This window comes from Phacochoerus africanus, chromosome 10 (genome assembly GCF_016906955.1).
Source record: "Phacochoerus africanus isolate WHEZ1 chromosome 10, ROS_Pafr_v1, whole genome shotgun sequence".
Classification (NCBI taxonomy): Eukaryota; Metazoa; Chordata; class Mammalia; order Artiodactyla; family Suidae; genus Phacochoerus; species Phacochoerus africanus.
The window spans coordinates 82,722,999-82,749,507 of record NC_062553.1 but is presented as its reverse complement, the minus strand read 5'-3'; the positions used below and the strand labels follow the sequence as shown (position 1 = coordinate 82,749,507).

General features: G+C 47.0%; 2 protein-coding genes across 6 annotated transcripts in view; one reads left to right on the top strand and one right to left on the bottom strand.

Annotated features, from left to right (window-relative positions):
• C10H4orf51 (chromosome 10 C4orf51 homolog) overlaps window positions 1-15,974 on the top strand; it is a 62,396-nt gene extending 46,422 nt beyond the window's left edge. Inside the window, exons 7-9 of one of the 2 annotated variants that reach the window (XR_007137465.1) lie at window positions 5,049-5,161; window positions 11,182-11,289; window positions 13,030-15,974. The gene's annotated coding sequence lies outside the window, so the exon portion shown is untranslated. Of the gene's footprint in view, window positions 1-5,048; window positions 5,162-11,181; window positions 11,466-13,029 lie in introns of those variants that run through there. The other variant, XR_007137464.1, reaches the window with a different exon arrangement.
• Window positions 343-26,509, bottom strand: part of ZNF827 (zinc finger protein 827) — a 187,000-nt gene continuing 160,833 nt past the window's right edge. The window contains exons 9-15 of one of the 4 annotated variants that reach the window (XM_047798519.1): window positions 19,784-19,921; window positions 17,081-17,252; window positions 16,028-16,194; window positions 6,190-6,381; window positions 5,634-5,811; window positions 3,632-3,664; window positions 2,066-2,194 (exon numbers count right to left, since the gene is read on the bottom strand). In XM_047798519.1, coding sequence (XP_047654475.1) covers window positions 3,649-3,664; window positions 5,634-5,811; window positions 6,190-6,381; window positions 16,028-16,194; window positions 17,081-17,252; window positions 19,784-19,921 — 863 coding nt within the window. In that variant the 3' untranslated portion in view covers window positions 2,066-2,194; window positions 3,632-3,648. The other 3 variants (XM_047798517.1, XM_047798520.1, XM_047798518.1) reach the window with 3 other exon arrangements.

Genomic DNA, 26,509 nt, shown 5'->3' with positions numbered 1-26,509 from the left:
AGCTTTAAATAAGTATAACGTTAGCCTCCTAGCAGGTTATTATCTACCAGGCGTTAACAAAATGGAATACAGAATTATTAATAACATGGAGAAGACCGCTATAGCCAGGACTGATCTGCAAACACAGTGGAAACATCTCGGGGGCATAAACTGAACCGTAGGACTAAACAGCACCTTTTTGTTGGGTTGGTATATGTTAAAGAGGTTGTGACAAAAGTTTCAAACATACAGTCTACTCGTTCCATAAAAAAAGGGACATTTTATTTTCTTCCTTTATGTTTACTTTTTTTTTTTGCAGATGAGAAACAAAAACTAGTGCAAGACCAAAGCACTGTGCAAAACTGCCGCTTCATTTTTTTTTTTTTTTTTTTTAGTCTGAGCATTTATACCCAGAATTTATCCAAACCCCTTTTAATCTCCTTGGCTGGATTTATCAACCATAAAATTTTTCACTCATACAATTTTTCTTTTCCTGCAAACAAATGGTAACCACGGACTTAATACATCATATATATATATAATCTGCCCTTAAAAAAAGGATGCACTGTGTGTGCGTGTTACCATACCCATTGCACACATATGGACACACACACTTAAGTTTTGTGATGGTGGCTGCAGTGCTGAGAGATATTCCTTCCAGGGGTGGGCTCGGGATTGCTTGCGTCTTCATAACCAGAGAGCCCAGCACCAGGTCTCCAGGATGGTGGGAAATCTCAAGCAGCACTGGGCATATCTACCATTCCTTCATCGAGTGAGCACTAGGCCCTCCCACTCTGTAGCCATAAACTAGAGAGGGAAAGGGAACGGAGGAGCTCAGGGAGCGACTGTAGTGGATAAACAACCCGGGAGGGGAGAGGATGCTCATCGCTGTGAAAGAAGCCAGTACAAAGAATGTGCAAATGTCATGGCACACAACACACGGCTGTCTCTTTCTGAATCCACGAACGCCCACGCGCGCCCCATTCACCCAACAGAAAACAAAATGCACCGGTAGAGACGCTGACAAGTGCTGATTGCTATTAAGGACACTCTCTGTAGGGTTTAAGGAGACAACTTTCCTTTCAGATGAAAGTACGGAGAAGGGCTGAGAGTGGGAGTGGGTGGCTGGGGAGGCATGCCTCTGAAGGTACATGGACGCAGTGGGTCACCTCTCTGAAGACTGGATAAAGCAGCTTTCAGGTCAATGCGATAGGTATACACACAGAGCCAATTTTCTCTAGTCCTTACTAAAGATATACAGTACACGTGGTCCAGACCCAGGCGCGGGTCTGTAGATTTTGCAGCAACATACACCTGCTGGGTTTGTGTTTAAGTTTTGTGGGTTTTGTGGTTTTGTCTCTGTCTCTTGGTTTTTGGTACAGAGCCCAGCTGCCCTCAGACAGTCTCTGCTCTCTCTCTTAGCCCGAGATAGGCGAGGAAGGAGTGTTTGGGCGAGGGGATGCTGGGCGGCGCAGTCTGAGGTCGGGGAGGGTGGAATGTGAGATCCAACTGGTTCTTGGGGTATAACATCGTCAAGGGAATGAGATGGGCAAAATCCGAGTTCCGGTACTTGTCGAAGCGCAAAGGGGAGCCGTTCAAGGGCAAGGCTTTGAGTGCCAGATTGGGCTCGGAGCCGCCGCTATGGGCGGCCGACAGGGCCACGGTCTGCAGAGCCTGGGAGGCGGACATGACCGACAGGGGAGACAGGAGGTGCCGGGAGCTCCCGACGACGAGAAGCGGGGCCCCGGGGCCGGCGGCATCCTGGGGGGCGAGACACGGGCCCTTTCTGTCCTCCTCCGGGCCGTCCGCGCTCTGGTGCTTCTTGACGTGGCGGCTGAAGACGAAAGGGTGAGTGGTCTTGAACAGGCACTCTTCGCAGCTGAAGGTCTGGCGCGGGGCGTGCTTCAGCTTCTTGTGCAGGTTGAGATTGTCCTTGCGTTTGCAGCTGTAGCTGCACTGGTCACAGTGGAAGGGCCGCTCCCCGGTGTGCACGCGCACGTGCTCGATGAGCTTGTTGGCGGTCTTGGACAGGTAGCCGCACTGCTCGCACTTGTAGTGGTTGCCGAGGCGATGCTCGCGGGTGTGCGTCTCCAGCTCCAACTGGTTGGCCTTCACCGTCTGGCAGATCCGGCACTTGTACTCCATCTTGTAGTGGGTCTTGAGGTGGCACTCCATGGCGGCGGGGCGGTTGGTGGAATAAATGCAGAATGGGCACCTGCCGGGGCGGGGGGGAAGCAAGGACAGGGAGGGTCAGCCCCACGGGCTCCATGGCCACCTGGCTGCTCCCCGCCTCGCCAGCCTGCCCCCCGCCCCCGCCCCGCCCTGCCGCCTCCGGAGGGGGTCAGAGGACCCTCTTGGGCTCTGGTCGCTGACACAGCCGTCCCTCAGCCCGGCTCGGGGTCTCCTGGCTGCACCAGCGGACGCCAGCCCTCAGGAAGGGGAGCAGACACAGTGCGAGGACCAGCTAAGCTGCTGCCCCCCTCCAGTCCTCCCGGCCCGGCCCTCGGAGCCCTCCCCGCTCCCCCCGCCCCAAGGGACACAGCCGAGGTCTAACCCTCACGACCTCCCCTCTAGATGGGAGCAACACAAAGAACTGACTTTTCATGCACCACACCAAGCACACGCAGAAAGGCTAAGAGTTTTAAAGAATAGCTTATAGGGGGAGAGCTACCTCCAGCAAACAGAGAGTCGTAGGGGTCAGAATCGTGCTTATTAAAGGGGGGTTAGGATGAGAAGGCCTGTGTGGGTGTCTGTGTGTGAGACTTTGTGTGCCTATAATGGAAAGATCTGTGCTCCTAAAACCTGACTCCTAAGTACTGGGTCTCCATCAGGGAAGGGAGGTGAGAGGACCAGGACCCGGGCTCCGGGGTGGGGGAGGAGGGCCACCCCCCAGCCCATCCAGGAATGAGGGGCAGGGAGACAACTGCTGGCGGGGGGCTTGAAAACATGATTAGTGCATTATTAATGACTGATGCCATTACATTATGGAAATAACAATAATCCAAGGGGATCATACGTTCTCAGCGGGCAAGACCGCAGCTTACATTTCCTCTGCGTTCTCGGCAGTGCTTGGTAGAGCACACAGTGCATGCGGGCACTGCTTTATTACTGGACTGGTCTCTACAAGTAATTTAGGCAGATTCTAGAAGGGCTGACTTCAGTCCCAGCTCTGTCACCTTATCAGGGTCTAGCTGGTTGTGCCCTGGGACAAAGCCTGGGCCTCTCCCTCCTACGCACTGAGGCTACGCTACCCCCAAGCCTCCTGGCTGTCCAGAGGGGCGAGGGCAGGGAGGGCAGGTTTACAGATTCTGCTGAGCTTCACTCTGCAGGAGCCGCCAGGCTCCAGTCGGTGACTGATAGGATAGCTGTAGCATGTGTGCTCTCTTTGCAAAAAGAATGCAAAGGCAAAAGTGGCCGCTTTGGCTCTGGCCGGGTGCCCGCAGGGCAGGGCCCAGGAGTGCATTGTCCTCAGAGGGTCTGGAGAGGCGGTCAGCAGAGCCCAACACACCCAGTGCGCCGTGCACTGCTCCTCAGCGCCAAGCCCGCCGTTAGCCTCGGAACCTCAGCTCACAGAAGAGTGCACACGAGAGAAATATAAAGCCCATTCCCAGGTCAGGTGCACACACAACCCCTACGCCAAGCTGGGCCTTACCTAGAGGAGTCTGAAACTCACCACTGTCCTGAGCTACGGCAAAAGAAAAATAATAGTATAATCTTATTTGATCTGCATTATGAACAGGATATAGAGTACAAGCAGTTCCATCACAGAAAAGCAACTGAGACATCAGCAGTCTGTTTCATTTTAAGGACATTTCTGTGACCCATGGCTCAAGCTTTCTTTCGCTGCTCAGGCAAAGTGCTAAGGGCTTTTTTCTTTTCTTTTTTTTCGTGCTCCCGTTGTATTTATCATAAAGACACTCTCTCAGGCAAATTAATTCTCTGATACGGCAAAGGGAAAACAAAACAAAACAAAACAAAGACTCACTGTATAGCCAGAAGGCATTAGCAATTTTTTCAAAGTATTCTTCTACTTGGTCATCCTAGAACATAAACTATTACATAGGGGACCATTAGCACCTCATGGGAAGTGTCTGTACCCGCAAAAGCATCAGCGTTCACTGTGCAGCCTCCCCGTTGGGCCAGAGGCTCAGGACTCCTTAGGTCCCCGAGGAAAGGGGACCTAACTGGCAAAGCCACAACTGGCTGGGGCAGCAGTTAATGGGTGTGACTGGGCTACTGGGAAGGGCAATGGGCGCTAGTCCAACCACAGAAATACATTTTTTTTTTTTTTTAACGTGAGAGTACACAAATATTTAGAAGGGAGAGTGGGAACAAACCAAATCAAATTCCCAATAAGCTCTTGCAAAGCATTTCCCATTTATTGATGGTCCTGAATGATAATCGCCCCTCCCCCTTCCCTTTCATCTTCCCCTCCCCCTCCCATCTAATCACCCCCAAGAGGGCCACCAAATGGGATCCAACAAGTAGGTGCTGCTCATCTGTCTGGGCAAGTTTTTGAGGGGGGTCCTGCTGACCTGGCAGGAGCCCGGGGCGGTCCTCCCTGCATTCCCCCCCACCGCCCCCCCCATCCCTGACTCCCCAGCTCCTGGGTCTCTTCACCCTTTGTCCGTTCAGGAGAGTCACTCCACCTCTCTGGCAAGCTGTGCGTTTCAAAGATAAAAATGTTCAAAAGCAAAACGTGTTTTTTTCTGGTAGTAAGTGAAATGTCATTTTTCATTCTTTTCATTCTGGGATCACTTCAGCTGAACAGGAATAGTGATACTTTGAAAACGGTGTGTCTTTCTGTGTCCAACGACAGATGCTCCTGTCTCTTTGAGACTGGGAGTGCCTCGTGAACAGGGACTCTGATTTCAGAAGCACCGGGAAGATTAAACTTGGACGTACATTTCCTGAGGGTGGGAATCATGTTTTATTCCCTGTTTGCCCTTTAGCACCTATTATCAAGCCAGGCACGCAGTGCGTTTGGTAATAATGGATGGTCTCCCTTCAGACCAGAGGGCTTCTTACAAATATTGGTTAATGACGATGTTCGGTGTCTGGGTCTTTAGGGATCTATGAAGAACATGTGACTGGAAATGTCAGATCTCACAAGGGCCACACCAGGGAGATGCCAATTCCAGCTCTTGGGAAGGCATGAGGCACATCTGCATGAAGACGCGAGGTGCGTGTATGAAAAACATTGACTCCTGCCTGTTGGAACTGGCAAGGATCCGCTATTTGGAGGTGGATGTGGATGGGGTGGTTGTCATGCTTACTTAAAAGACTCGCAAATCATCTAAAAAATAGAGACAATGAGGTTCAGGGACAGTGTAATGGTTTACACTTGGGGACACTAACTCCCAAATCCCTTAAAATCAGGTCTGAAGGAAACTCTGGCAGTGTGGAAGGAGTCTACTCTGCGTGCTGCTTCAAGTCATCTTGTGAAATGGGTTCTCCTGCTGACCTCCTGGGCACAGGTCTAGTTCCTGCCCAGCTAAAGGCAGCTGAGGTGCCTGACTAACACCCCCCCCTGCCCCCCATGCCAAGCTGCCCCCCTCCACGACCCCCAAATCTTCAGGGTAGGGGCGGGGGAGGGACGGGGAAAGGGTGTTTAATAACAACACAGTAAAAGGTTCTGTACTTGCTTTCCTTACTTGAGCCCACCGGTGGGGACAGTGTGGCATTTCTTATGCTCCAGCAGCTGCTCGGGGGTCTTCATGAACTTGTGGCACACGTCGCACTCGAACATCCGGGTGATGAGGTGTATCTGCAGATGGCGCTCAAACATGGTCTTCGTCTTGCAGACAAAGTTGCAAAAAACGCATTCGAACCCTGAAAGGACCGAGGCTGGGTGTACAGATGCAAGGGGCAGAGGGACAAGAGGGCAGGAGTGGGGCGCACAGCCCCTTCCTCCCTCCCCACCCCACCCCCCGCGGCTGTACCCTTCCAGGCACTGTTCCCTGCGCCTCCGCACCACAAGGGGTGGTGAACGCGCAGGCGTGAAATCCATCTCACACTCCCCCCCCCCCCCGGCCACCCCATATACGGATGCAAATCAAGCCCCAAACTGGAAAATGTTCGATGCTACATTTCTCAGGCCTATATATCTGTTTTCCAACCTCACTTCCCTCAAGGGCTCATTATGCTCAAGACCAGGTTATTCCGCCAGAGCAGGCAGGCTCGAGCAGGCTAGCCCACCTCCTCCCCTACCTTTCTCTGGCTTCTCCTCGCTGTTCAGTGAGGGCTGGCTCCCAGGCACCACAGAGATGACCAGCAGGTTGTTTCCGCTCTTGTTTTTCTGGGAGCTATCTGAGTCGTCTTTGCTGTTGGCTGAATCACTCAGAGCTGACAGGGAAGAGGAAGAGGGGCTATTTGATTCACTGGGGGTCTTCCTGTCTTCCCCTGGAAAAACAAAACAAAACAAAACCTAGGTCTATTATTTAGGAGATGAAAACCCTAGAAGGATAGCAATTATGGGTGGGTGGGGGTGGAGGGGCTCATGGCTACATCATCTTTTGGGGAGCAGAGGCTGAGGTTTCCAGCTCTCCCACTGCTGTATTCCAGTTCCCAGTCACCCAGGATGATGACACTTGTGGTTCTTGGGTCAAGAGGAGATACTCATTTGGCAAGCATTTAGCACGGTCTTATAATAATTATAATAAAATGACAATAAGAGTTAAGATAGGAGTTCCCGTCGTGGCTCAGTGGTTAACGAATCCGACTAGGAACCATGAGGTTGCAGGTTTGATCCCTGGCCTTCCTTGCTCAGTGGGTTAAGGATCCGGCATTGCCATGAGCTGTGGTGTACGTCACAGACATGGCTCGGATCCCTTGTTGCTGTGGCTCTGGCATAGGTCGGCGGCTACAGCTCCAAATAGACCCCTGGCCTGGGAACCTCCATATGCCACGGGTGTGGCCCTAGAAAAGGCAAAAAGACAAAAAAAAAAAGAGTTAAGATAAATGTGTTACCACATTTTAGGAACTATGTCACGCTTTAAATGCGTCATCTCATCTTATCCTCTCAAAATTCTGATGAGGTGTGATTACTGTCACCCCCATTTTACAGAGAAGGGAAGGGAGGCAGGTCAGGTTAACATGGGCTTGGTCACGTGACTGGGAAGTGGTGAAGCCAGATTTCAGTTGGTGCGACTTGAGCATCCATGCTCTTCATCAGGGCACTGGACTCTCCCTCAAAACCAGGGGTATACAAGTCAACAGGCTGTTAAAATCTGGTGTCGGGAGACTCCTGCTCTCATTCAAGATCAGGTGTCAGAGACTGGCTACTGAAACAATGGAGAAACCCAAACACAACTGATCACACAATCGTTTTCACAACATTGGGCATGAGGCGATGACAAAGAGTGACCCCTGTGAGAGAGCAAAGACAGAGTGGGCCCTACCACTGCCCTGTTTCTTGCCTGGAGAAACTTTACTTCCCAGGCTGCAGTGCAGGGATGGCAAACTGGCCAGCAGACTCACTGAGCACAGGAGACAGAGCTGAGGATCTGAAAAGGTGAACATGGCTGGACTTTGCAGGACAGAGCAGCACAGGAGAGGAACTCGGAGACACTGAGCAGACAGGGATCAGAGCAGGTGTGTGAGGAGACGATCCCAAGTTGGAGGGAAAAAAGCCATCTGAAAGGCTTAGAGAACAGCGTACATTTCCACTAGCCAGGTTAGAAAAATTCATAACTCCCCAGTCACTGGGTAGAAAATTGAGGAAGATCTTTTTTTTTTTTTTTGTCTTTTTAGGGCTGCACATGCAGCATATAGAAGGGGTTGAATCCCAGGCTAGGGGTTGACGCAGAACTGCAGCTGTCGCCCGACACCGCAGCCACAGCAATGCCAGATCTGAGTCACATCTTTGACCTACACCACAGCCCACAGTGATGCCGGACCCTTAACGCACTGAGTGAGGCCAGGGATCGAACCTGAGTCCGATATAATTGGATATAATTGGGTTCGTTTCACTGTGACAATGGGAACTCCCTTCTTTTGTGTGTGTGTGATGTTCTTATACTATATATGAAGTGGTATAATATCACTTGAAAGTAAGCCATGATAAATAAAAATGGACATTATGAACCCCAAATAACTGGAGAGCTACACATTGTTCATGGACCAGAGACTCAATATTGTTAAGACATCAGCTCTCCCCAAGCCAATTCAATGCAACCCCATAGTTTTTAGGTGGCAATATTAAGGAGACTGTGCTTTAGTTTTTTTGAGTCGGCTAACTTAATAATCTAGTGATTGTAAACTCTAGAAACAAACTTCCTTTATTAGGAGATTAAAAAATAAATCCTATTTTATATATATAGGCATAAAAAAGTCCAAAGTAAACAAAGCCTTAATGGGGGTTACATCTTGCATGTGAACGGATCAGCGTTATGCTTATCTTTATTTGGTTTTCAAATTTTTCTAGAGTGACCATAAATGACTTGTCTCATTTTTAAAAGTTTATAAAAAAGAGGAAGGAAATATTTACCTGCTTACAATGTTTTCAGGTCCTGTTCCTGTCAGAATTGCACTTATGCCCAGAGCACACAACTTGTACTTCAGTTTACAATTTTCAAAATCATGTTCCTTAGCAAAAATCAACTTGGTTTCCAGGCAGACAGTATGTGACCTCACTTACCATGAGGAGAGAGGGAACATGCCTTTAAAATACATCCTTCCCTTGGTACAAGGAGAAGCAGCACCATTATGCCGCTGCTGCTTCTTTTTTTTTTTTTCCTTTTTCCTTTTTTTAGTCTTTTTAGGGCCACACCCACCACATATTATGGAAGTTCCCAAGCTAAGGGTTGAATCGGAGCTGCAGCTGCTGGCCTACACCACAGCCACAGCCACACCATATCTTTAACCCACTGAGCGAGGCCAAGGATCAAACCTGTGTCCTCAGGGATGCCAGTCAGATTTGTTTCTGCTGAGCCACGACGGGAACTCCCCATTCTGCTCTTAATCTAAATATTTCACCATTTCAGGCACATTTTGTAGACAAATAGAATATTTTCAGTGGGGGGGCCCGGAGTCCCTGACGTTGCTTCACCAAAGCCATCCTCTAATGCCAGTCTTACCAAGAGCATAATGTGAATGATTATTTTAAACGAGCTTTTGGAATTAAAACAGATAGTTTTAATTATCATCTTTAAGAAAAGCTTCAAGTACTCTCAGGCTTATGGCACTGGAGCGAGCGGCCTGAAGGAATAAATGCATAAAAACTTCCTGTTCCCCCCCCCCCCCCCCCGGCCCTGCCCTCCCCGCCCGTCCACATCTCCCTTTGCTATATTTGTAAGGAGTGAGCCAGGGTGCCCTTGTCCTCCCAATCCAAGGTTCACTGTCATCCAGGTGGTCCTTGATCTTCAGCATCACAGAGATTTCTAGTGAAGGACACCTGGGCACTGGTAAGGCAACCTCCACCACTAGGACAGCCAACTGAAGACAACTTTAAAAACTTAAATATTTCATAATTTAAAATGACCCTAATTGAGAAATGGCGACCAGAAGAAAATACCATCTTGCCGCCCCAATACAAACATCATTCCATTTCTGGTATTCTTTTTACTTTTTAAGAAGTAAGCATCTCTATTTAAAATCATTGCCGAGTGGTTAGTAAGGACTTTAGATTCAGAATCCCAAGTCAGAAGGCTCCCTTTACCATCAGCAGCTGTGTGACCTGGGACAAGGTATACTTGAGTCTCAATTATCTTATCTAAAAAATGGAAATGACACCTGCACCTGCCTCATATGTTTGTTGTGAGGATCAAATGGGTTTTTATACACAAAGCGTTTAAGAACAACCCCTGGAGGAGTTCCCACTGTGGTGCAACGGGATGGGTGGTATCTCTGCAGCACCAGGATGTGGGTTTAATCCCCAGCCCGGCACAGTGGGACAGTGGGTTCAGGATCTGGTGTTGGTGCAGCTGGTGTAGGTCTCAGCTATGGCTCAAATCTGATCCCTGGCCTGGGAACTCCATATGCCACGGGGCAGCCAAAAAAGAAAAAACAAAACAAAACAAAACAATGCCTGGCTCGTGGTAAGCACTGGAGAATATATTATTACTGTATTATAAACTATAACACATAACATTTATAAAATTTAATAATAACAAGACTTTGTATTTTCCCATGCTCTTATATACCTGGCACACAGCTGGCTCTCAAAAATTTATGGAAATAATTATGAATTAATAGTTTTAAATGATAGTATTAGATCCATGGAGTGTACTTAGCCTAGTCTACTGAAATATTCCTTAAAATTAAATTTTAGGTTAATATTCCACTGGCTGTTTTTTTTCCCCGAAACAGATAAATTCCCAGAAGTGGGATTACTGGGTCACAGAGCATTACATTTTCATGCCTCTTGGTATATACTAATTAGTTTTCAAAAGTCCTACCACTTTGCAAGGCCATGGCCACAAGAGGATCAGCAACCTCTGGCAACAGTGGGGTAACATTATAAGACGAGACGAGCTCCTAACTTAATAGGTGGAAGATAAATCCCTTTCGGCTTTTAGTTTGACTGCTAGCGAGGTTGAACATTTTTCCTGATCTTAAATGATCAGCTTTTATTTCTTTTACTGTGAATTGGCCGTTCATGTCCTTTGTGAGTTCCTCAACGGGAAACCTCGAGTGTTACATACCAGTTTTATATGACTCTTCCATGTTGGAAATATATTATTAGCCTTTTGTCGTTTTGACAAACACATTTCAGACTGTGGGGATTTTTTTGTTTGTTTTCCTTTCCCTTCTTTTTTGCGTTTCTCTTGCAAACAGGAGATATTTTCCTGTGTCAAACTCTTGATTCTTTTCCTTTGTGCCTTCATGTGGCACTCAATTTTTTTTTTAAACTTTTTGAATGATTTTTATTTTTTCCATCATAGCTGGTTTACAGGTGTTTTTTTTTTAAATTTTTTAAATGATTCACTTAAGCTTTTATAAATCCTTCTTCCTCTGTAAGTGTGATAAATATTCTATTTTCTTCAAGCTCTTCCAGGGCTGAGCTGTTAACAGGGATTAGGTAAGGTGTCTGGCACTTATTTTGGTGTTAGTGTGATGTGAAGTATTGGTGGTTGTAGTTTCCAAATAATTTGCTCTTCCAATTCCTCAATACCATTGTTGCAACATGTAAAAAACTGCAGCAAAATCTATACTGAGGAAGCACCAGAGGGGAAATTATTCCCTGGTTGATGTTCTCTGCAGGGAAGAGGAGCGGGGGAGAAAGAGAAGAAGTCACTGAAGAAACACCAAAGGGAGGACAGTTCTTCAGCATGAAGGAAGCTCAGCACTTCATTCATAGGCTTGCCTTGGGTAAGAGCTGCCAGTAAGGAAGTTGGGGGAAGCATGTGGATTCTAAGAGAGAGTAAGTAAAAATCTGCTACTGATGAAAGCTCAGCCTGTAGCTTAGAACGTTACTCAGATAACAAGAAAGCACTTCCATGGAGAAAAGTATGGAGGTTCCTCAGAAAACTAAATATAGAACTACTATATGACACAGTAATTCCACTCCTGGGGATCTATCTAGACAAATCTTTCACTGAAAAAGATCCATGCACCCCTATGTTCACTGCAGCACTATTCACAATAGCCAAGACATGGAAACAACCTAAATGTCCATAGACAGATGAATGGATTAAGAAGATGTGGTACATACACACAATGGAATATTACTCAGCCATAAAGAAATAACAAAAAAAATGCTATTTACAGCAACTTAGGTGGAACTAGAGACTCCCATACTAAGTGAAGTAAGTCAGAAGAAGAAAGACAAATAACACTTGATATCACCTATTAATAGTATTTTTTGTCTTTTTAGGGCCGCACCCATGGCATATGTAGCTTCCCAGGCTAGGGATTGAATCAGAGCTGTAGCCATGGCCTACACCACAGCCACAGCAACATGAGATCCGAGCCACATCTGCAACCTACACCGCAGCTCACGGCAATGCCAGATCCTTAACCCACTGAACGAGGCCAGGGATTGAACCTGTATCCTCATGGATGCTAGTCAGACTTGTTTCCATTGAGCCACAACGGAAACTCCCCCATATGATATCACATATGTATATCTGGGATCTAATATACATCACAAATGAACCTATATACAGAAAAGAAACAAATTATGGTCTTGGAGAACAGACTTGTGGTTGCCAAGAGGGAGGGGAGGGGGAGTGGGAGAGCCTGGGAGTTTGGGGTTAATAGATGCAAACTATTGCATTTGGAGTGGATAAGCAATGAGATCTGCTGTGTAGCACAGGGAAGTATATCTGATCACTTGTGATGAAACATGATGAAGGATAAAGTGGAAAAAAGAAATGTATATGGATGTATGGCTGAGTCATTTTGCTGTGCAGCAGAAATTAACAGAACATTATAAATTAACTATAATTAAAAAAATTTAGAAAAAAACAGGAGTTCCCGTCGTGGCGCAGTGGTTAACGAATCCGACTAGGAACCATGAGGTTGCGGGTTCCATCCCTGCCCTTGCTCAGTGGGTTAAGGATCCGGCATTGCCGTGAGCTGTGGTGTAGGTTGCAGACGCGGCTCGGATCCCGCATCGCTGTGGCTCTGGCGTAGGCCGGCAGCTACAGCTCCGACTGGACCCCTAGCCTGGGAACCTCCATATGCCGCGGGAGTGGCCCAAAGAAATAGCAAAAAGACCAAAAAAAAAAAAAAAAAAGAAAAAGAAAAAAAAAAAAAACTTCACCCCTCCCCTTAAAAAAGAGGGAGAGGGAGAAAGCACTTCCAGGAGTTCCCTGGTGGTCTAAAGGTTAGGACTCGGTGCTTTCACTGCTGTGGCCCAGGATGAATAAGAAAGCACTTCAGCTTTCTGAGGGTCCTAAATTAAAAAATGCCCATTCCCACAACAGGTAAATCAAATGAGAGAACAAAGCTCACAGAATTAGAGACTCTCAGGCCTGTCCAGCATCTCTGGGACATTAAAAAACTCAGAGAATGGACAGAGGCCCAGAGAATGAGCTCCTACATTCCCAGTGCCGTTTATAGTGACATGGGGTCTAAAATTCAACATGTGCTCTCCTCCATCCCAAGGAACTTCTTCTACACAGATTACAGGCAGACCTCAGGGACACTGCAGGTTCACTGCCAGACCACACCCAGAAGGCAAATACTGCAATAAGGTGAGTCACGTGGATTTTTGGTGTCCCTGTGCACACAGAAGTTATGTTTGCACACACTGTAGTCTATTAAGTGTGCCATGGCAGTATGTGTTAAAAAACAATGCACATAAATTTAAAAATACCTTATGGCTAATAATTCTAACCAGCACCTGAGCCTTCAGCAAGGTGTAATTTCTTTGCAATAGTAACATCAAAGATCACTGATCACAGGACCACCATAACAAATAGAATAATAATGAATAAGGTGAAAATATGGCAAGAATTACCAAAATGGGACCCAGAAGCAGAAAGTGGGCAAATGCTGTTGGAAAAATGGTACCAATAGGCTCGCTTGGTACAGGGTTCTACAACCTTCAATTTGTAGAAAAACAAAATCTGCAAAGCAAAATAAGGTAAAATGCAATAAAACAAGGCATGCCTGTATTTATGTAAGTCAGTAGACTCTAAGGTCAGGCAAAGGGCACGGTTAAGTAGTTTTCTTACTCAGCACACACACATGAGTGTAGAAGTGCTTGCACACATCTATTCATTTACGGGATGAAGGCTTACTCCCCACCCACACTATGCAGCCACTGGTCTGGGCACTGGAAATACAGCAGCACCTCACATAAGCTCCTTATTCACAGGAATGTGTATTGTTGTCTGTGTTACACAGCATATGTATCTTCTACAGCATATATATCCTAACTTTGCAATTACACAGTTTGTTTGTGTTGTCGTGTTGGGGTTTTTTTTTGGCCACACCCACAGCACATGGGAGCTACCAGGCCAAGGACTGAACCTGAGCCACAGCTGTGGCAATGCCAGATCCTTAACCCACTCTGCCACCAGGGAACTTCCTACAGTTTGTTAATTATAGATTGAGATGCACATATTTGAGGTCAAATCCAAACTACCTCAAAGGAGCAGCTAAATACAAGAAACCCTCACTGTGAGACTGTCAGCTTATCACGGAGGACAGCAAACTATAATCCTTGGGCCAAATCTAATCTCATGTTGTTGTAAATAAAGTTTTAGTGGGACACCGCCAACCCCATTTATCTATGGGCTACTTCTGAATTCCAATGGCAGCTGACTAGTAGTGACAAAAGCTGTATGGCCTGAAAGCCTAAGATAGTAATGAACTGGCCCTTAAAAAAACAACAACAAAAAAACCCACCTTGCTAGCACCCCTGGCTTCCAAAATAGGATACCGTCTTACTCCCTAAGAGCAGAGCTAAAGGCTTCCACTGTGTTAAAAAAAGGAACTCTACAATGCATTTCACTCTTGGCTCTCTGTGCTGAAAACAAGAAGGTTCTTCCCAGCCGGACCAGGGGCCCCACCATCTCAGCGGGGGTACGAGATCTTCGCCGTGTCCCCTGTGGCCATGGGGAGGTGAGTGAATCTGCACTGATAACGAGTGAATGTCAAGTTTCCAGTGATGACAGTTTGGCAATGCCAAGTCTGACTTCTTTCCAGCTGTCAAGGTTTCTATGGTTTCCTTGGGGTGGGGTGGGGCGGAGCTGGCTGTGGAGCTGGGAGACAGGAGGAAGGTTCTAGCCTGGGTTTGGGCATACTTCAGGGTAAGGAGGGCTAGAAGACAGGGAGTATAACAGAAAAGAGAGAGAGAAAAGGAAGATCTGAAAAGCCTGCTGCACTGGAAGTGAGGCTGGCCTTTCCCAACAACGGCCACTCCAGAAATGCTGACTTTAATTTGTCTTCGATGTGGGGTCCCCAGCTCACCTGCTGCTAAGGTGCTAATGTGGTTATGGTCAGACGACTGACTGTAAAAACGGCCCCTTTTCACTCAGCATAACAGCTCTCTGCAGACCTGTGAGTCATGGCTACTCAACTTAGTGACAAAAGCCAGTCTTTATTGCTGTTGGCATCACGGAGCCAAAGCGGCTGGTTAAAGCACGGAGAGTGGCTTCTGGGCCGTGCATGTTGTCAACACGGCTGGCAGGGCAATTCCACTTCCTGAGTCCTTTGAGCGCCGAGGAGGCGAGGGGCTGAGAGCTGACCTGACGCCCGGGGCCGGCAGTCAGCACCGCCGGCTCGTGACCTGTAAGCAAAAAGCAGGGGGGCGCTCCTCTTCGTTGTCGCTTAATGACTCCCCGCTGGTGTCACTTATAACCATCTCGTGGGAGAGGAGGACTGTGTGGTGAAGCCAGGGTGTCCCCATCATGAAGTGGAAGAAGTTAACCAGCATGGCAAGAGTAAAGGCTTAAGCTAGAGGCCCTTTCCTTTACTTAGTCTTGGCTGCAGCCCAGAGAGGGACTATTTTGGAAGAAGCAGGTTTTCTGCGCCATGCATCATTCTGGACGGTGTCAGGGCTGCAGGTTCAGGGAGGAGGAGCAGAGCTTGCCCTCCCGCTCTAAACAGCAAGGTGCATACCTCTGCCCAGGATTGCGTGGGGTGGTTGGAGCAGCAGTGACAGAGAGGAGGTGCCAGCATGAAACTGTCTCATTCCAAGTTTCTGGACTCACACCCTGGTTGGGGACCTTGGACAGAACTCCTGACCTCTGTGAAGCCTCAGTTGCTCCACCTGTGTAGTACGCCTACCACAGTATCAACCACAGAGTGGTGCTTTAAGACTTACATGAGATGCAGGGTGCAAAGGGGCAAGCCTGGGGCGTGGCGCAGGCTCGATGACTGTTAACTATGATGACGAGGACAACCAGCATGAGGAACAAGCCAAGAGCCCACACCTCTCCCCTGCATGTGAGCCTGTGAATCTGTCAGATCAGCCAGGCACAAGCCAGGCCAGGCCATGGTGCTGTGGCCACCGGGGATGTGGCTCAGCAGCCCTGGGCAAGCACCTCCTTCTGTTAAGGAAACATCCGTGTGGCATGGCCGGCAGATGCCCCGGCTGTGGGGGGGCGCCTGGGGATGGAGGAGAGAAGGGAGAAGGGGCTACAGGGAGGGTCACCTGTGTGCTTGGTGCCGACGTGCGCCTTTATCTCCGCTTCCTCCATGGTGACAAAGTCGCAGGCCATGCAGCAAATGGAAAACATCCACTGCTCCTTGTCCACGTGCAGCGACATGTGGCTGACAAACTGGACGTTGAGCTCCGTCTCAAATCCACACACATGACAGCTGTACAAGAGGGTGAGGGGGAAGAGGGGAGAGAGAAGAGCGATCTTCTAAAGGGAGGCCGCCTCGTGGCCATGCGACACTCCAAAATCCAGACCCCGACGTGTCTTCCTCCCACCAAGAGGCTTCGCGTCAGAAAACTCTCCCGCTTTCTGCAGATGCCCCTCTGAAGCGGTCACTGGGCCAGACAGATTAAGTGCTCGCATAACGTAACAATCCCATACTTGCTCTACCGATGCTAAATAATCATAAAGTTAATTAAAAATTACAGATTCCAGATGCTACACCTGATTCCCTTGGGCAAAGAGACGCAGGGCAGCCTTGCCAAGATATTAGTGGGGCTGGTGCGCTGATAAACTCGGGCTGGATTCCACAGCAAGCCTGAAAACTTGGATGTTATAGAAACCAAGGCTTGATCCGTGGTTGACTGTGGTGCGAGGAACACAACCTTCCAGGTACTAAAGGGTAACTGAGTCCAGGGGAAATACCCAGTTCTTCCAGGACTATTTCCTCTGAGTTCTCAGATTCATTTTCTTCGTAGCATCATTCGCAGGAAGCAGCGAGGTGCTCCGTTACAAAGATACAAAGATCGGAGCTTCCTGGATGCAGGGACCTCACAGCTAATAACCTCCAGGGTCCTGCCACTCCTGGATCTCTGACCCACTGAGCCATGTCCAAGACTATCTCCCTTTCAATGAACTCTCCCAGGGCCACCCACGCCAGGAGGGGAGTCAGCACAACACAGGGTTCAACCCAAACCAAGCAAATATTAAAAGGGAGGTCAGCCCTATGACGGAGATGCTTTGTCAGCTGTGCCTCAAAGAGACGGGCTTGGAAGGTTCCAGGAAGTCTGGGACGCCTGGACTGGTGGGTTCCACTGGCGGCTCACCTGTAATAATAACGGTGCTTCTTCCCATCACTGCCTTCAGAGGTGACAGCGCTGACAATGTCCTCGGTGTCCGTACTCACCAGCTTCACCGAATGCACGGTCAGATGCTGGTTCAGGTTTGCACGGCACTTAGCAGCATAGGGGCACAAGTGGCATTTGTATTTTCTTTCCTCTGGGGGACAAGGAGCAGGAAAAAAAAAAAAACCCAAAACCACACTCAGAAATGAAATCCCAACACCTTGCAAAAGATCACTTACACGTATCAAGGGAAGGCGGGTTCAAATCTCATTTCAAATGGGGAAAAAGGAACACTTTGTCACTATCTAAAAAAGTCACTATCTAAAAAGTCTTCACAAGGCAGGTCACGCCTATGTTAATACTTTCGAAGGTTGGAGTTTCCGTTGTGGCTCAGCGGAAACAAATCTGACTAGCATCTATGAGGACACAGGTTCAATCCCTGGCCTCATTCAGTGGGTTAAGGATCAGGCATTGCCATGAGCTGTGGTATAGGTCACAGACTTGTCTTGGATCCCGAGTTGCTCCCAAGGGTTGTAGTGTAGGCCGGCAGCTGTGGCTCTGATTCAACCCCAGCCTGGGAACCTCCATATGCCGCAGGTGTGGCCCTAAAAAGACAAAAGAATAGAGTCTTTTCTTTAGGATTTTTGCATTGGTATTAATAAACGAGGTTTTTGTTAAGTTTGGGTATTAAGGTTACCTTTTCTTCAAAGTATGAACTGTTGAACTTCTTTTCCTAACATTTGGAAAAGGTGAATAATATCAGAATTTCCTGGTCTCAAAAGGTAAAAAAGAATCCAGCTGGCAAAGTTTCTGGACCTGATGTATCTCTTCTATTTTCTTTCTCAACTCCCCTTTGGCAACTGATTTACTTACTTTTTCTTTTTCTTTTTTTGCTTTTTAGGGCCTCAATGGAAGTTCCCAGGCTAGGGGTCGAATTGGAGCTGCAGCTGCCAGTCTATACCACAGCCACAGCAATGAGGGATCCGAGCCGAGTCTGTGACCTACACCACAGCTCACAGCAACACCGGATCCTTAACCCACTGAGCAAGGACAGGGATTGAACCTGCGTCCTCATGGACACTAGACGGGTTTATTAATGCTGAGCCATGAAGGAAACACCTACTCACATTTATTCTCCCCTCATCGTGGGTCAAGGTTGGAAATTATCTGCAATTATCTACATCATCTAAAATTTCAGCCTTTGCCCCTTCTGCCCTGCTCCTCCAATAATTCTTAAATTTTCTAATTATGCCTCCTTTTTCATTGTTAAGTTTGACTATTTTGTTTCATTTTTCTTTCTTCATCAGATTAAAGGGATTTATTGATTTTATGGTCTTCCTAGATTTTGGTCTTTTACTAATTCCTTAAGATGCGTGCTAAGTTCCTTTATTTTTGTCTTTCTTCTCTTCTAATTAAAACATTTAAGTCTATAAATGTTTCTTGGACCGAGCTGTAGCTGTTTGTTCCAGGTTTTGTATGAAGTTCTCCTAACATTCCTTCTGGAAGTCTAGAATTTGAGATTTTCTTCCTTTTCTTTGATTCAGTTAGGTAGGCCATTTTGTGATCCTCAGTTATTCTAAATTTCATTTAATTTTGCTCAGTGAATGTGGCCTATAGAACGTCTACTCTTTTGAACATGTGAAAATTTTCTTCATGGCTAAGTATATGACTAAATTTTGTCTTTAGTGGTTTAATATTTAAGATTAAAAGTATTAAAGAGTTCCCTTGCAGCCCAGTGAGTTAAGGATCCAGTGTTGTCATTATAGTGGCTCAGGTCACTGTGGTGACATGGGTTCAATCCCTGGCCTGGGAACTTCCACATGATAAGGACATGGCTCCCCAAAATATAAAAAAATATATACATAAAAAGAGAAAACTGATCTTATACTAATACTGTTTGTCTTTTGCCTCTGTGTGATATACAAAGCCTTTTTTCTCACTTTGTTTTGTGTTTCCTGTAAATAAGACACTTTTGAATTTTTAACAGTGTAAAAATTGAAATACTTCATTTTCTTCTTTCCATCTTTCTTTTTGTTTACTTTGTGTGTGTGTGTGTGTGTGTGTGTGTGGACTTGCCCACAGCATGTGAAAGTTCTGGAGTCAGAGATTAAACCCACACCACAGCAGTGACGACACAGGATCCTTAACCTGCTGCACCATGAGAGAACTCTGCTTTTATTTAATATCGCTTTGACCTAACTCCATTTGTCCTGGATTATTATTGCTGCATTGATTAAGTTACTATTTATTTGCTCTTCCAGTTCCCACCACTCAGAACAAACCATATTTTTTACTATTCTATGTAAATAAAGACAAGAGACTGTTTCTCCACCAAGGGGCTCTTTCCCGCTCTGCTCCCACTTCTGATAATAAGATGGGGTGCAGCCCCAGCCCCTCTGCACCCTCAAGATGTGGGCAGTAAACTCCTCAGGGCTGAGCGATTTTACCTGGACACACCCACACGTGTATCTTTTCTCATCAATCCTCCTTGAACTCAACGGGTCCTTTCAACACAAATACGAAAACCCTTTCCAAGAGTCTTATTTGAACCTGCCAGGGAAGATGGCTCGAAAAGGTCAGGATAAAAACGATCCCACCATTCCAGCGACATGTCTCTTAGAAAAGGCAGCTTGTTGAAGCCGGCGATCCAGAGGGCGCGGCAGGAGGGAGCGGGCTCGGACTCACCTGTGTGCAGCGAGAGATGCCGAGACAACGTCTGCTGTCGCCCAAACACTTTCCCACACACGTCACAGGGGAAAAGCTGGTCGTTGAATTTCCAGGACGGCAATCCGTTTCCTGCCTCTAGGACGATCTTTTCTGTCTCTGGGCCAAAAGAACAAAGCAGCATGAGGACTCAGCAGGGCAACAAGAACACATTCCAGTTTAGTTAACACTCGGGACCTAAGCAGAGGCTTCCTTCTGAAGAATGCGGCTGGGAAACCGCCAGAATCCAAGTAACCTCCACACGTAATGCTCCCTTCGTGTCTCTAAGAACGCCATCATTGGTCAAAGAGAGACTCTTGGCCTGTGTTGTCCGAGGAGGAAGAGATGATCCTCTCCCCTTCTAGGTTCTTCTGGCTGCTCTAAGAATTGAACTGACATGACACAGATGAACAGGAGAGAAACAACCATTTAATGATGTGTCTACATGGGAGAGACCCAGGAAAACTGAGGAACCTGCAGAAAGCCACCTGCAGCTACAGACAAAAGAGGATGTTGGGATGTGGGGGTGGGACTTGAATGGAGAGGAAGGCAATTCACATGGAAGTGAAAAAGCAAAGGTTTGCTAGACAAATGTTTGCTGGGCCAGCAGAGACCACGGGAGGCCAAGTGGACTCTGGTCTATCAGCTCTGCAGAGTTTTTCCCTATCATACTCAGCTCCTGTTCTTTGCAGACATTTCTGGTGATGGCTCTGTTCCAGGCACAGACCCCCTATCTACACTCTTTCGGCAGTTAGGGGGAGAAGTTCAAAGGTTCACCCTGAGTCTTTCAGGCCTGGGTTGTTTTCAGCTCAAAATAATCCCCACGCCCAAGAGGCACCTGCTGGGGTGGCCAATTCTGCTCCCCTTCAGGCCTGGGGGCGGGGGGAGAGCCTGACTAACGTTTGGTCAAGGAGAAAGTCCTGATCAGAACACGCCCTCGAGGAATTCCCGTCATGATTCAACAGAAATGAATCTGACTAGTATCCATGAGGACGAAGGTCCAATCCCCTGTCTAGCTCAGTGGGTTAAGGATCCGGCATTCCCGTGAGCTGTGGTATAGGTCCTAGATGAGGCTCGGATCCTGAGTTGCTCTGGCATAGGGCAGCAGCTACAGCTCCGATTTGACCCCCTAGCCTGGGAACCTCCATATGTCGAAAGTGCGGCCCTAAAAAGAAAAAAAAAAGACAGAGAATGCCATTCTTGTAAGCTGTGGTGGCAAAGGGATTCCACTTTTACTCGAGGCTCCATGTTTTCTCTCTTCCTCATTAAAGGTCAGCTGCCCCAACCCGCTAGCAGGGGGATGGCACAGTTTAGCACTGCACCTGGTATACAGCTGGTGCTCCGTACGTATGTCCTGAATGAGTGAAGGGTTGAGTTGCACATTAAAAAGCCCAAAAATGTAGACTCTTGCCATGAGACAGTAAATCAAGAAGGTTGAATCTTAGATTCTGATATATAAAAATAAATGATTTAGTCTCCTAAAAGGAAATACACTCTCACGGCCCTTAATGGGGAGGAAAAAAAAAAAGCCGTGCCCTAGAGTCTGGGTTGGGCAAAACCTTTAGGGAGGAAGGTAATGTAACACAGATGCAGGAATGACAACTGCACACGGCTTGCTATGGTCTGAATGTGTGGGTTCCCCCTAAATTCATTTGTTGAAAGCCTACTGCTCAAGGTGATGCTTTTTGGAGGTGAGACCTCAGGAAGGTGATTAAGTCATGAGGTTGGATCCTCACAAGTGGGATTAGTGCCCTTAAAAAAGAGGCCCCACAGGGCAACCTGACCCTTTTTGCCATGTGTGGGCACAGCAAGAAGTAGGCAATCTGTGGGGGAGGAGGGCCCCACCCGACCACGATGGTACCCAGATCTAGGGTTTCCCACCTCCAGGGCAGTGAGCGTAAACATTTTTCTTGATTATAAGCTCCCCAGTCTGGGGTATTTTGTTATGGCAGCCAGAACGGACTCCGACACTGCTCCACATAAAACTCTAGGGAGGTTTATACAAGAGTATACGACCAGAATTTCCCCAAAGGTCTCATCGTATTGAGGGAAATGACGAAAGTCACAAGTCCATCTGTACGTAATTCACAGTCATGAGTAAAATCCCTGAAAACGTTAATACCATCTCTTGTCATCTTAAAATGTTTTTATTTTCTCATCATCCATCGGGTTACCTCTAATTTTCGCACTGAACTGTAAGGAATGACGCAGACCTTCCTTCTACAGTAAGATAAGGACAGAGGTGACAGAGTACCAAAACATACCAAAAAGAGGGAAGGGAACACTTACTTGTCTTCACCACTAATGGGGCTTTAGGCCTGACTCCGAAGAGCAAGACAATGTAATTCACAGAGTCAACATCCTGTCCTTCACCTCAGTAAATGACTGTGAATGTTCTTACTGCATCATGGTACCTTCTAGAACCAGGTACCACGTGGCCATAACTAAAGGGTGGAAAGAACTTTTCCCTAAGATCTGAGCAGATGAAAACACTGGGCAGCAACAACATTGGAACAAAGAACTTGGGTTCCCCTGATTTGGTTCAAAGTGCTTCCCAAATGCAAATGCAGGCTCCCTCTGTTTTGGGGGAGTCGCCTGGATCAATGTTCATTTGAATTCAGATCTACCAGAGAGTGTAACCTCAGGAAAGAAGAAACACATACGAACGTATGTTTGGAAAGGGGGGAATGATGGTGAAATTGCAAAAATGTTTGCTGTGTGGCACCTGCCAGCAATCCTAACACTGATAAGGCACATCTATTGATTTATCTGTGTTTGTTAAATGCAGCTCTTCGGGCCTCAAAGAGAAGAGCCGGTCTTTTTATTAGAAAAGGAATGTGTGGCTGCAAACCTCAGAGGGGAAGGGGAGGGATTGTGGGGGAGGGGAGGTGAAGAGGGAGGGACAGGGCTCTGAACTGTAAGGACCAGAATCACTCTCAGATGACTGTCCTTGAGTTCAGGCCATGGCCATTTCCACCGGACAGCGACGAGAGGGTATTTTAGTGGTTCTTTTGAAGTGTGTAATCAAAACAGCGCTTCAAAGGAGGATAAGAGTAATAATTATAAGGAGAGATCAAAAGGGTACAGGGTCTTCCAATACATTCACAACAAGAATGAACTAATTGGGTCACATACTGAACAAGTAAATGCAATTAAAAAGGAAGAAGTTTCTTAATAATTCTTTCAAGTATTAGTCACACACTCGAGGAGTTGAAGCATCATGAAAAGTCCAATACCCTCCACTGGCCTAGAAAACCACTAGAACCATGAAGGCTGTGCTAACAGGAAGCACATCCTGCAGCCGTGGTGGGAGGAGCCAGAGGCGCCACACCTGGGCCTGGACCCTGAGCCTTGTCCCGGGATGGGCTCCTCTCACCACCTGCTGTCCCATTACATTTTACACGGAGGAGCAAAGCACGCTCATTCCAGAATGTGACCTTGAAATCACAGCGGGGGAGAGGCTGGGGGTGGAGGCCCAGGGCATTGGGTGGGGGAGATGGATCACTTTGCTGAAGCAAGTACTGAGGCCTGCTCCTCTTTTCCTGGAGCTGAACAAAGCTCAGCAAGATACCACGTTCTCCCACATGTCCTGGAGATGCTGTCACCCACATGTCATGGGGGAAACCTCAGAATCCCTTTTTTTTTTTTTGTCTTTTTAGGGCCATACCCTTGGCATATGGAGGTTCCCAGGCTAGGGATTGAATCCAAGCTATAGCTGCCAGCCTACACCACAGCCACGGCAACGTGGGATCTGAGCTGTGTCTGTGATCTACACCACAGCTCATGGCAACACTGGATCCTTAACCCACTGAGTGAGGCCAGGGGTGGAACCTGTGTCCTCATGGATGCTAGTCAGATTCGTTTCTGCTGAGCCACAACAGGAACTCCTCAGAATCTTTTTTGATTTCACCTTCTCTCTCTCTTTCAACACATCCAATCAGTCACCAAAACCTGTCCATGTGGTTCTAGTGTGAAATCTGAATGTGATGGATACCAGCAAAGCCAGGCTTTGGGGTGACCAAAGTCTGCTTTCCAGAAGCAGGATTGGCCCCACTCCCCTGGAAAGCTGCTAGCCATGACCCCCGGCTCTCAAGGAGGCGGCGCTCCAGAGTGAGCAGCATACTTTGTCTGCAGCTCCTGAGCAAAAGTTAGCAAAAATATTTAAAACTCTTTAAATTGTGAACCTATTGATAAATGTTTATAAAAACCGATATATATTTTTTTCTGTGCTAATAATCTCTGCCCGTTAGCAATACAGACTAGCCCGACATGAAGAGAACCACTGGGGGACAGTGAGGAGTATCCCCAGGGTGTGTGTTTTAAAGCTCAATCCATCGGCTCAGGCACCATGCTCCATCTCCTTCCTGGGGAAGTGACTGAATTGGCCTGACTACCTCTGTGGTCACATGCTACAGATTTAACAAAAAAATACCATGTTTGGATTTTTGCATGCGAGGATACTGTGAAAGCTAAAATTGCCTTTTTTTTTTCTTTCCTTCTTTTTTCACTGAACCCATGACACATTGAAGTTCCCAGGCCAAGGATGGAACCCTCACCGAAGTTGCGACCTGTGCCACAGCTGTAGCAATGACGGCTCCTTAATCCACTGTGCCACAAGGGAACTTCCTAAAATTGCCATATTTTAATGTAGTTTTTCTGTTCTTTGATTTTTGATAAACTTGGGAAACCAAAAAACAACAACAACAACAAAAAAATCCAAAACCAACAATACCTTAAAGATCTTTCTGGAACTCCACTGCCTTATCTGAGTCATTGTTCACCAGAATTGTTGCAAAGGCCTCCTCAACAGCCTCCTGGGTATCAGACACTCTCAATTCCAATAGCCCCTCCTCGAGGGTTCCAGAATGATCTTTCCGAGGCACAAATCAGCTCATGTTTTCCACGTCCTGTGCTCCAATGGCTCCCCAAGGCCAGGCTCCTGCACGTGGATCCAGAGAGCCCTCACATTCCGGCCCAGCCGTCTCCCACCTTCAGCCCCCTACCTCACCTCCTGCCACCCAGCGCTCAGTGGAGTTAGCAACTGGCCTCCGGGGAACAAGCAAGTCCCTTTGGAGCTGTCAATGCTTTTGTCTTTTTTTTTTTTTTTTTTTTTTTTAGGACCACACCCTCGACAAATGGAGGTTCCCAGGCTAGAGGTCGAATAGGAGCTACAGTTGCCGGCCTACACCACAGCCACAGCAATGCCGGATCTTTAACCCACTGAGCGAGGCCAGGATCGAACCTACATCCTCACCAACACTAGTCAGGTTTATTACTGCTAAGTCACAACGGGAACTCCACCAATGCTTTTGAACCAACTATGCCTCCACCATAAGCGACTCCCCATCTAAGCACTTCCGCACACAAATTCATTTTCAAGCCCCATCTCAAACTGCATCCTTAACCTGCTGAGCTGCCATGGGACATTCTTTTTTTTTTTTTTTCTTTTTGTCTTTTTTTTTCTAGGGCCACACCAGCAGCATGTGGAGATTCCCAGGCTAGGGGTCTAATCGGATCCTTAACCCACTGAGCAAGGCCAGGGATCAAACTTGCAAACTCATGGTTCCTAGTCGGATTCCTTAACCACTGCGCCACACCGGGAACTCCCATGGGACATTCTTAATTGAAACCCCTCCCATCATTACACTTGGTCTTAGGACTTTGGATGTTAGGTCTGGCTTTTGACAAGCTTTATTCCAAGACACATGCATCCTGTGAAGAATTCTCCACATTCACTGTCAATAGCAATAAGTGTTTGGCTAACTGAGCCCATTTCCATGTTAATGCTCTCCTTTTGTTCCACTAAAAAACCTTTTAAAAAGGTTTTAAGATTATTAAGAAATTTGCTTTTTAAAAACCTTTGATTGAAACATAACACAAAACAGAAAAATTCACTTAACGCTAACTACTTTTAAATCAGTCCAAAGTTATGAAGTTTGGAATAGAAGTATTATTTTTAAGAATTTGCTCTTCTTCATCTTTATTCCCATACCCCTTAATATTTGTTTCATTATTTTAAGAAGCTGTGAATGATTTTCATTTCTTTTATAGCAAAATACTTGTTAAATGATTATCTATTTCTTATCCAGTATCTCAGAGGATTTTGTCTCCTACAAGGCATTTTTATTTCTCTTTATCCTCTTACCCTCTGTGTCCTGAGATAGCCATAAATTGTTCCTCTAAATTCCTGGCTACTCAGTACTATCTGATTGGATGTTTTTCTACTTTTCCAACTACGGTCTTTGCTTTGAATGCCATTAGGGTGTCTCCCTCTTCCTTAAATGCATTTTTGTTTTTGTTTTAAATGAAGTAAATTGGTGCACAGGAACAAGCACTTTTATCCCTTAGTTGGGACTATGGGAACAGGGTGTTTGGAGGGTTACCCCATCTTTACAGGTCCCATACGAGCCTCTTAGCATGTCCCCTTTACAGTGACCAGAGGCCCCTCATTCATAATGGGACAGTATATCAAACTTGCTCTTGGGATCTAGTGACCCAAGAGGACATGTCTCATTTCATGCACAGGTCCTGGGAAGATAAAACCCATCAAGGATTTCTCCAAAAATTTCCATAAAATAAACCCATCTGGTAGACTCTGTGAGGCAGTTCTATTAAACTCAACTGGCTCAGTAGAGGATGCAACTTTCTTTGAATCCACATCTTTCATTTCCATGAGGATGAAACCACGGCATAAAATTACAGGACCTT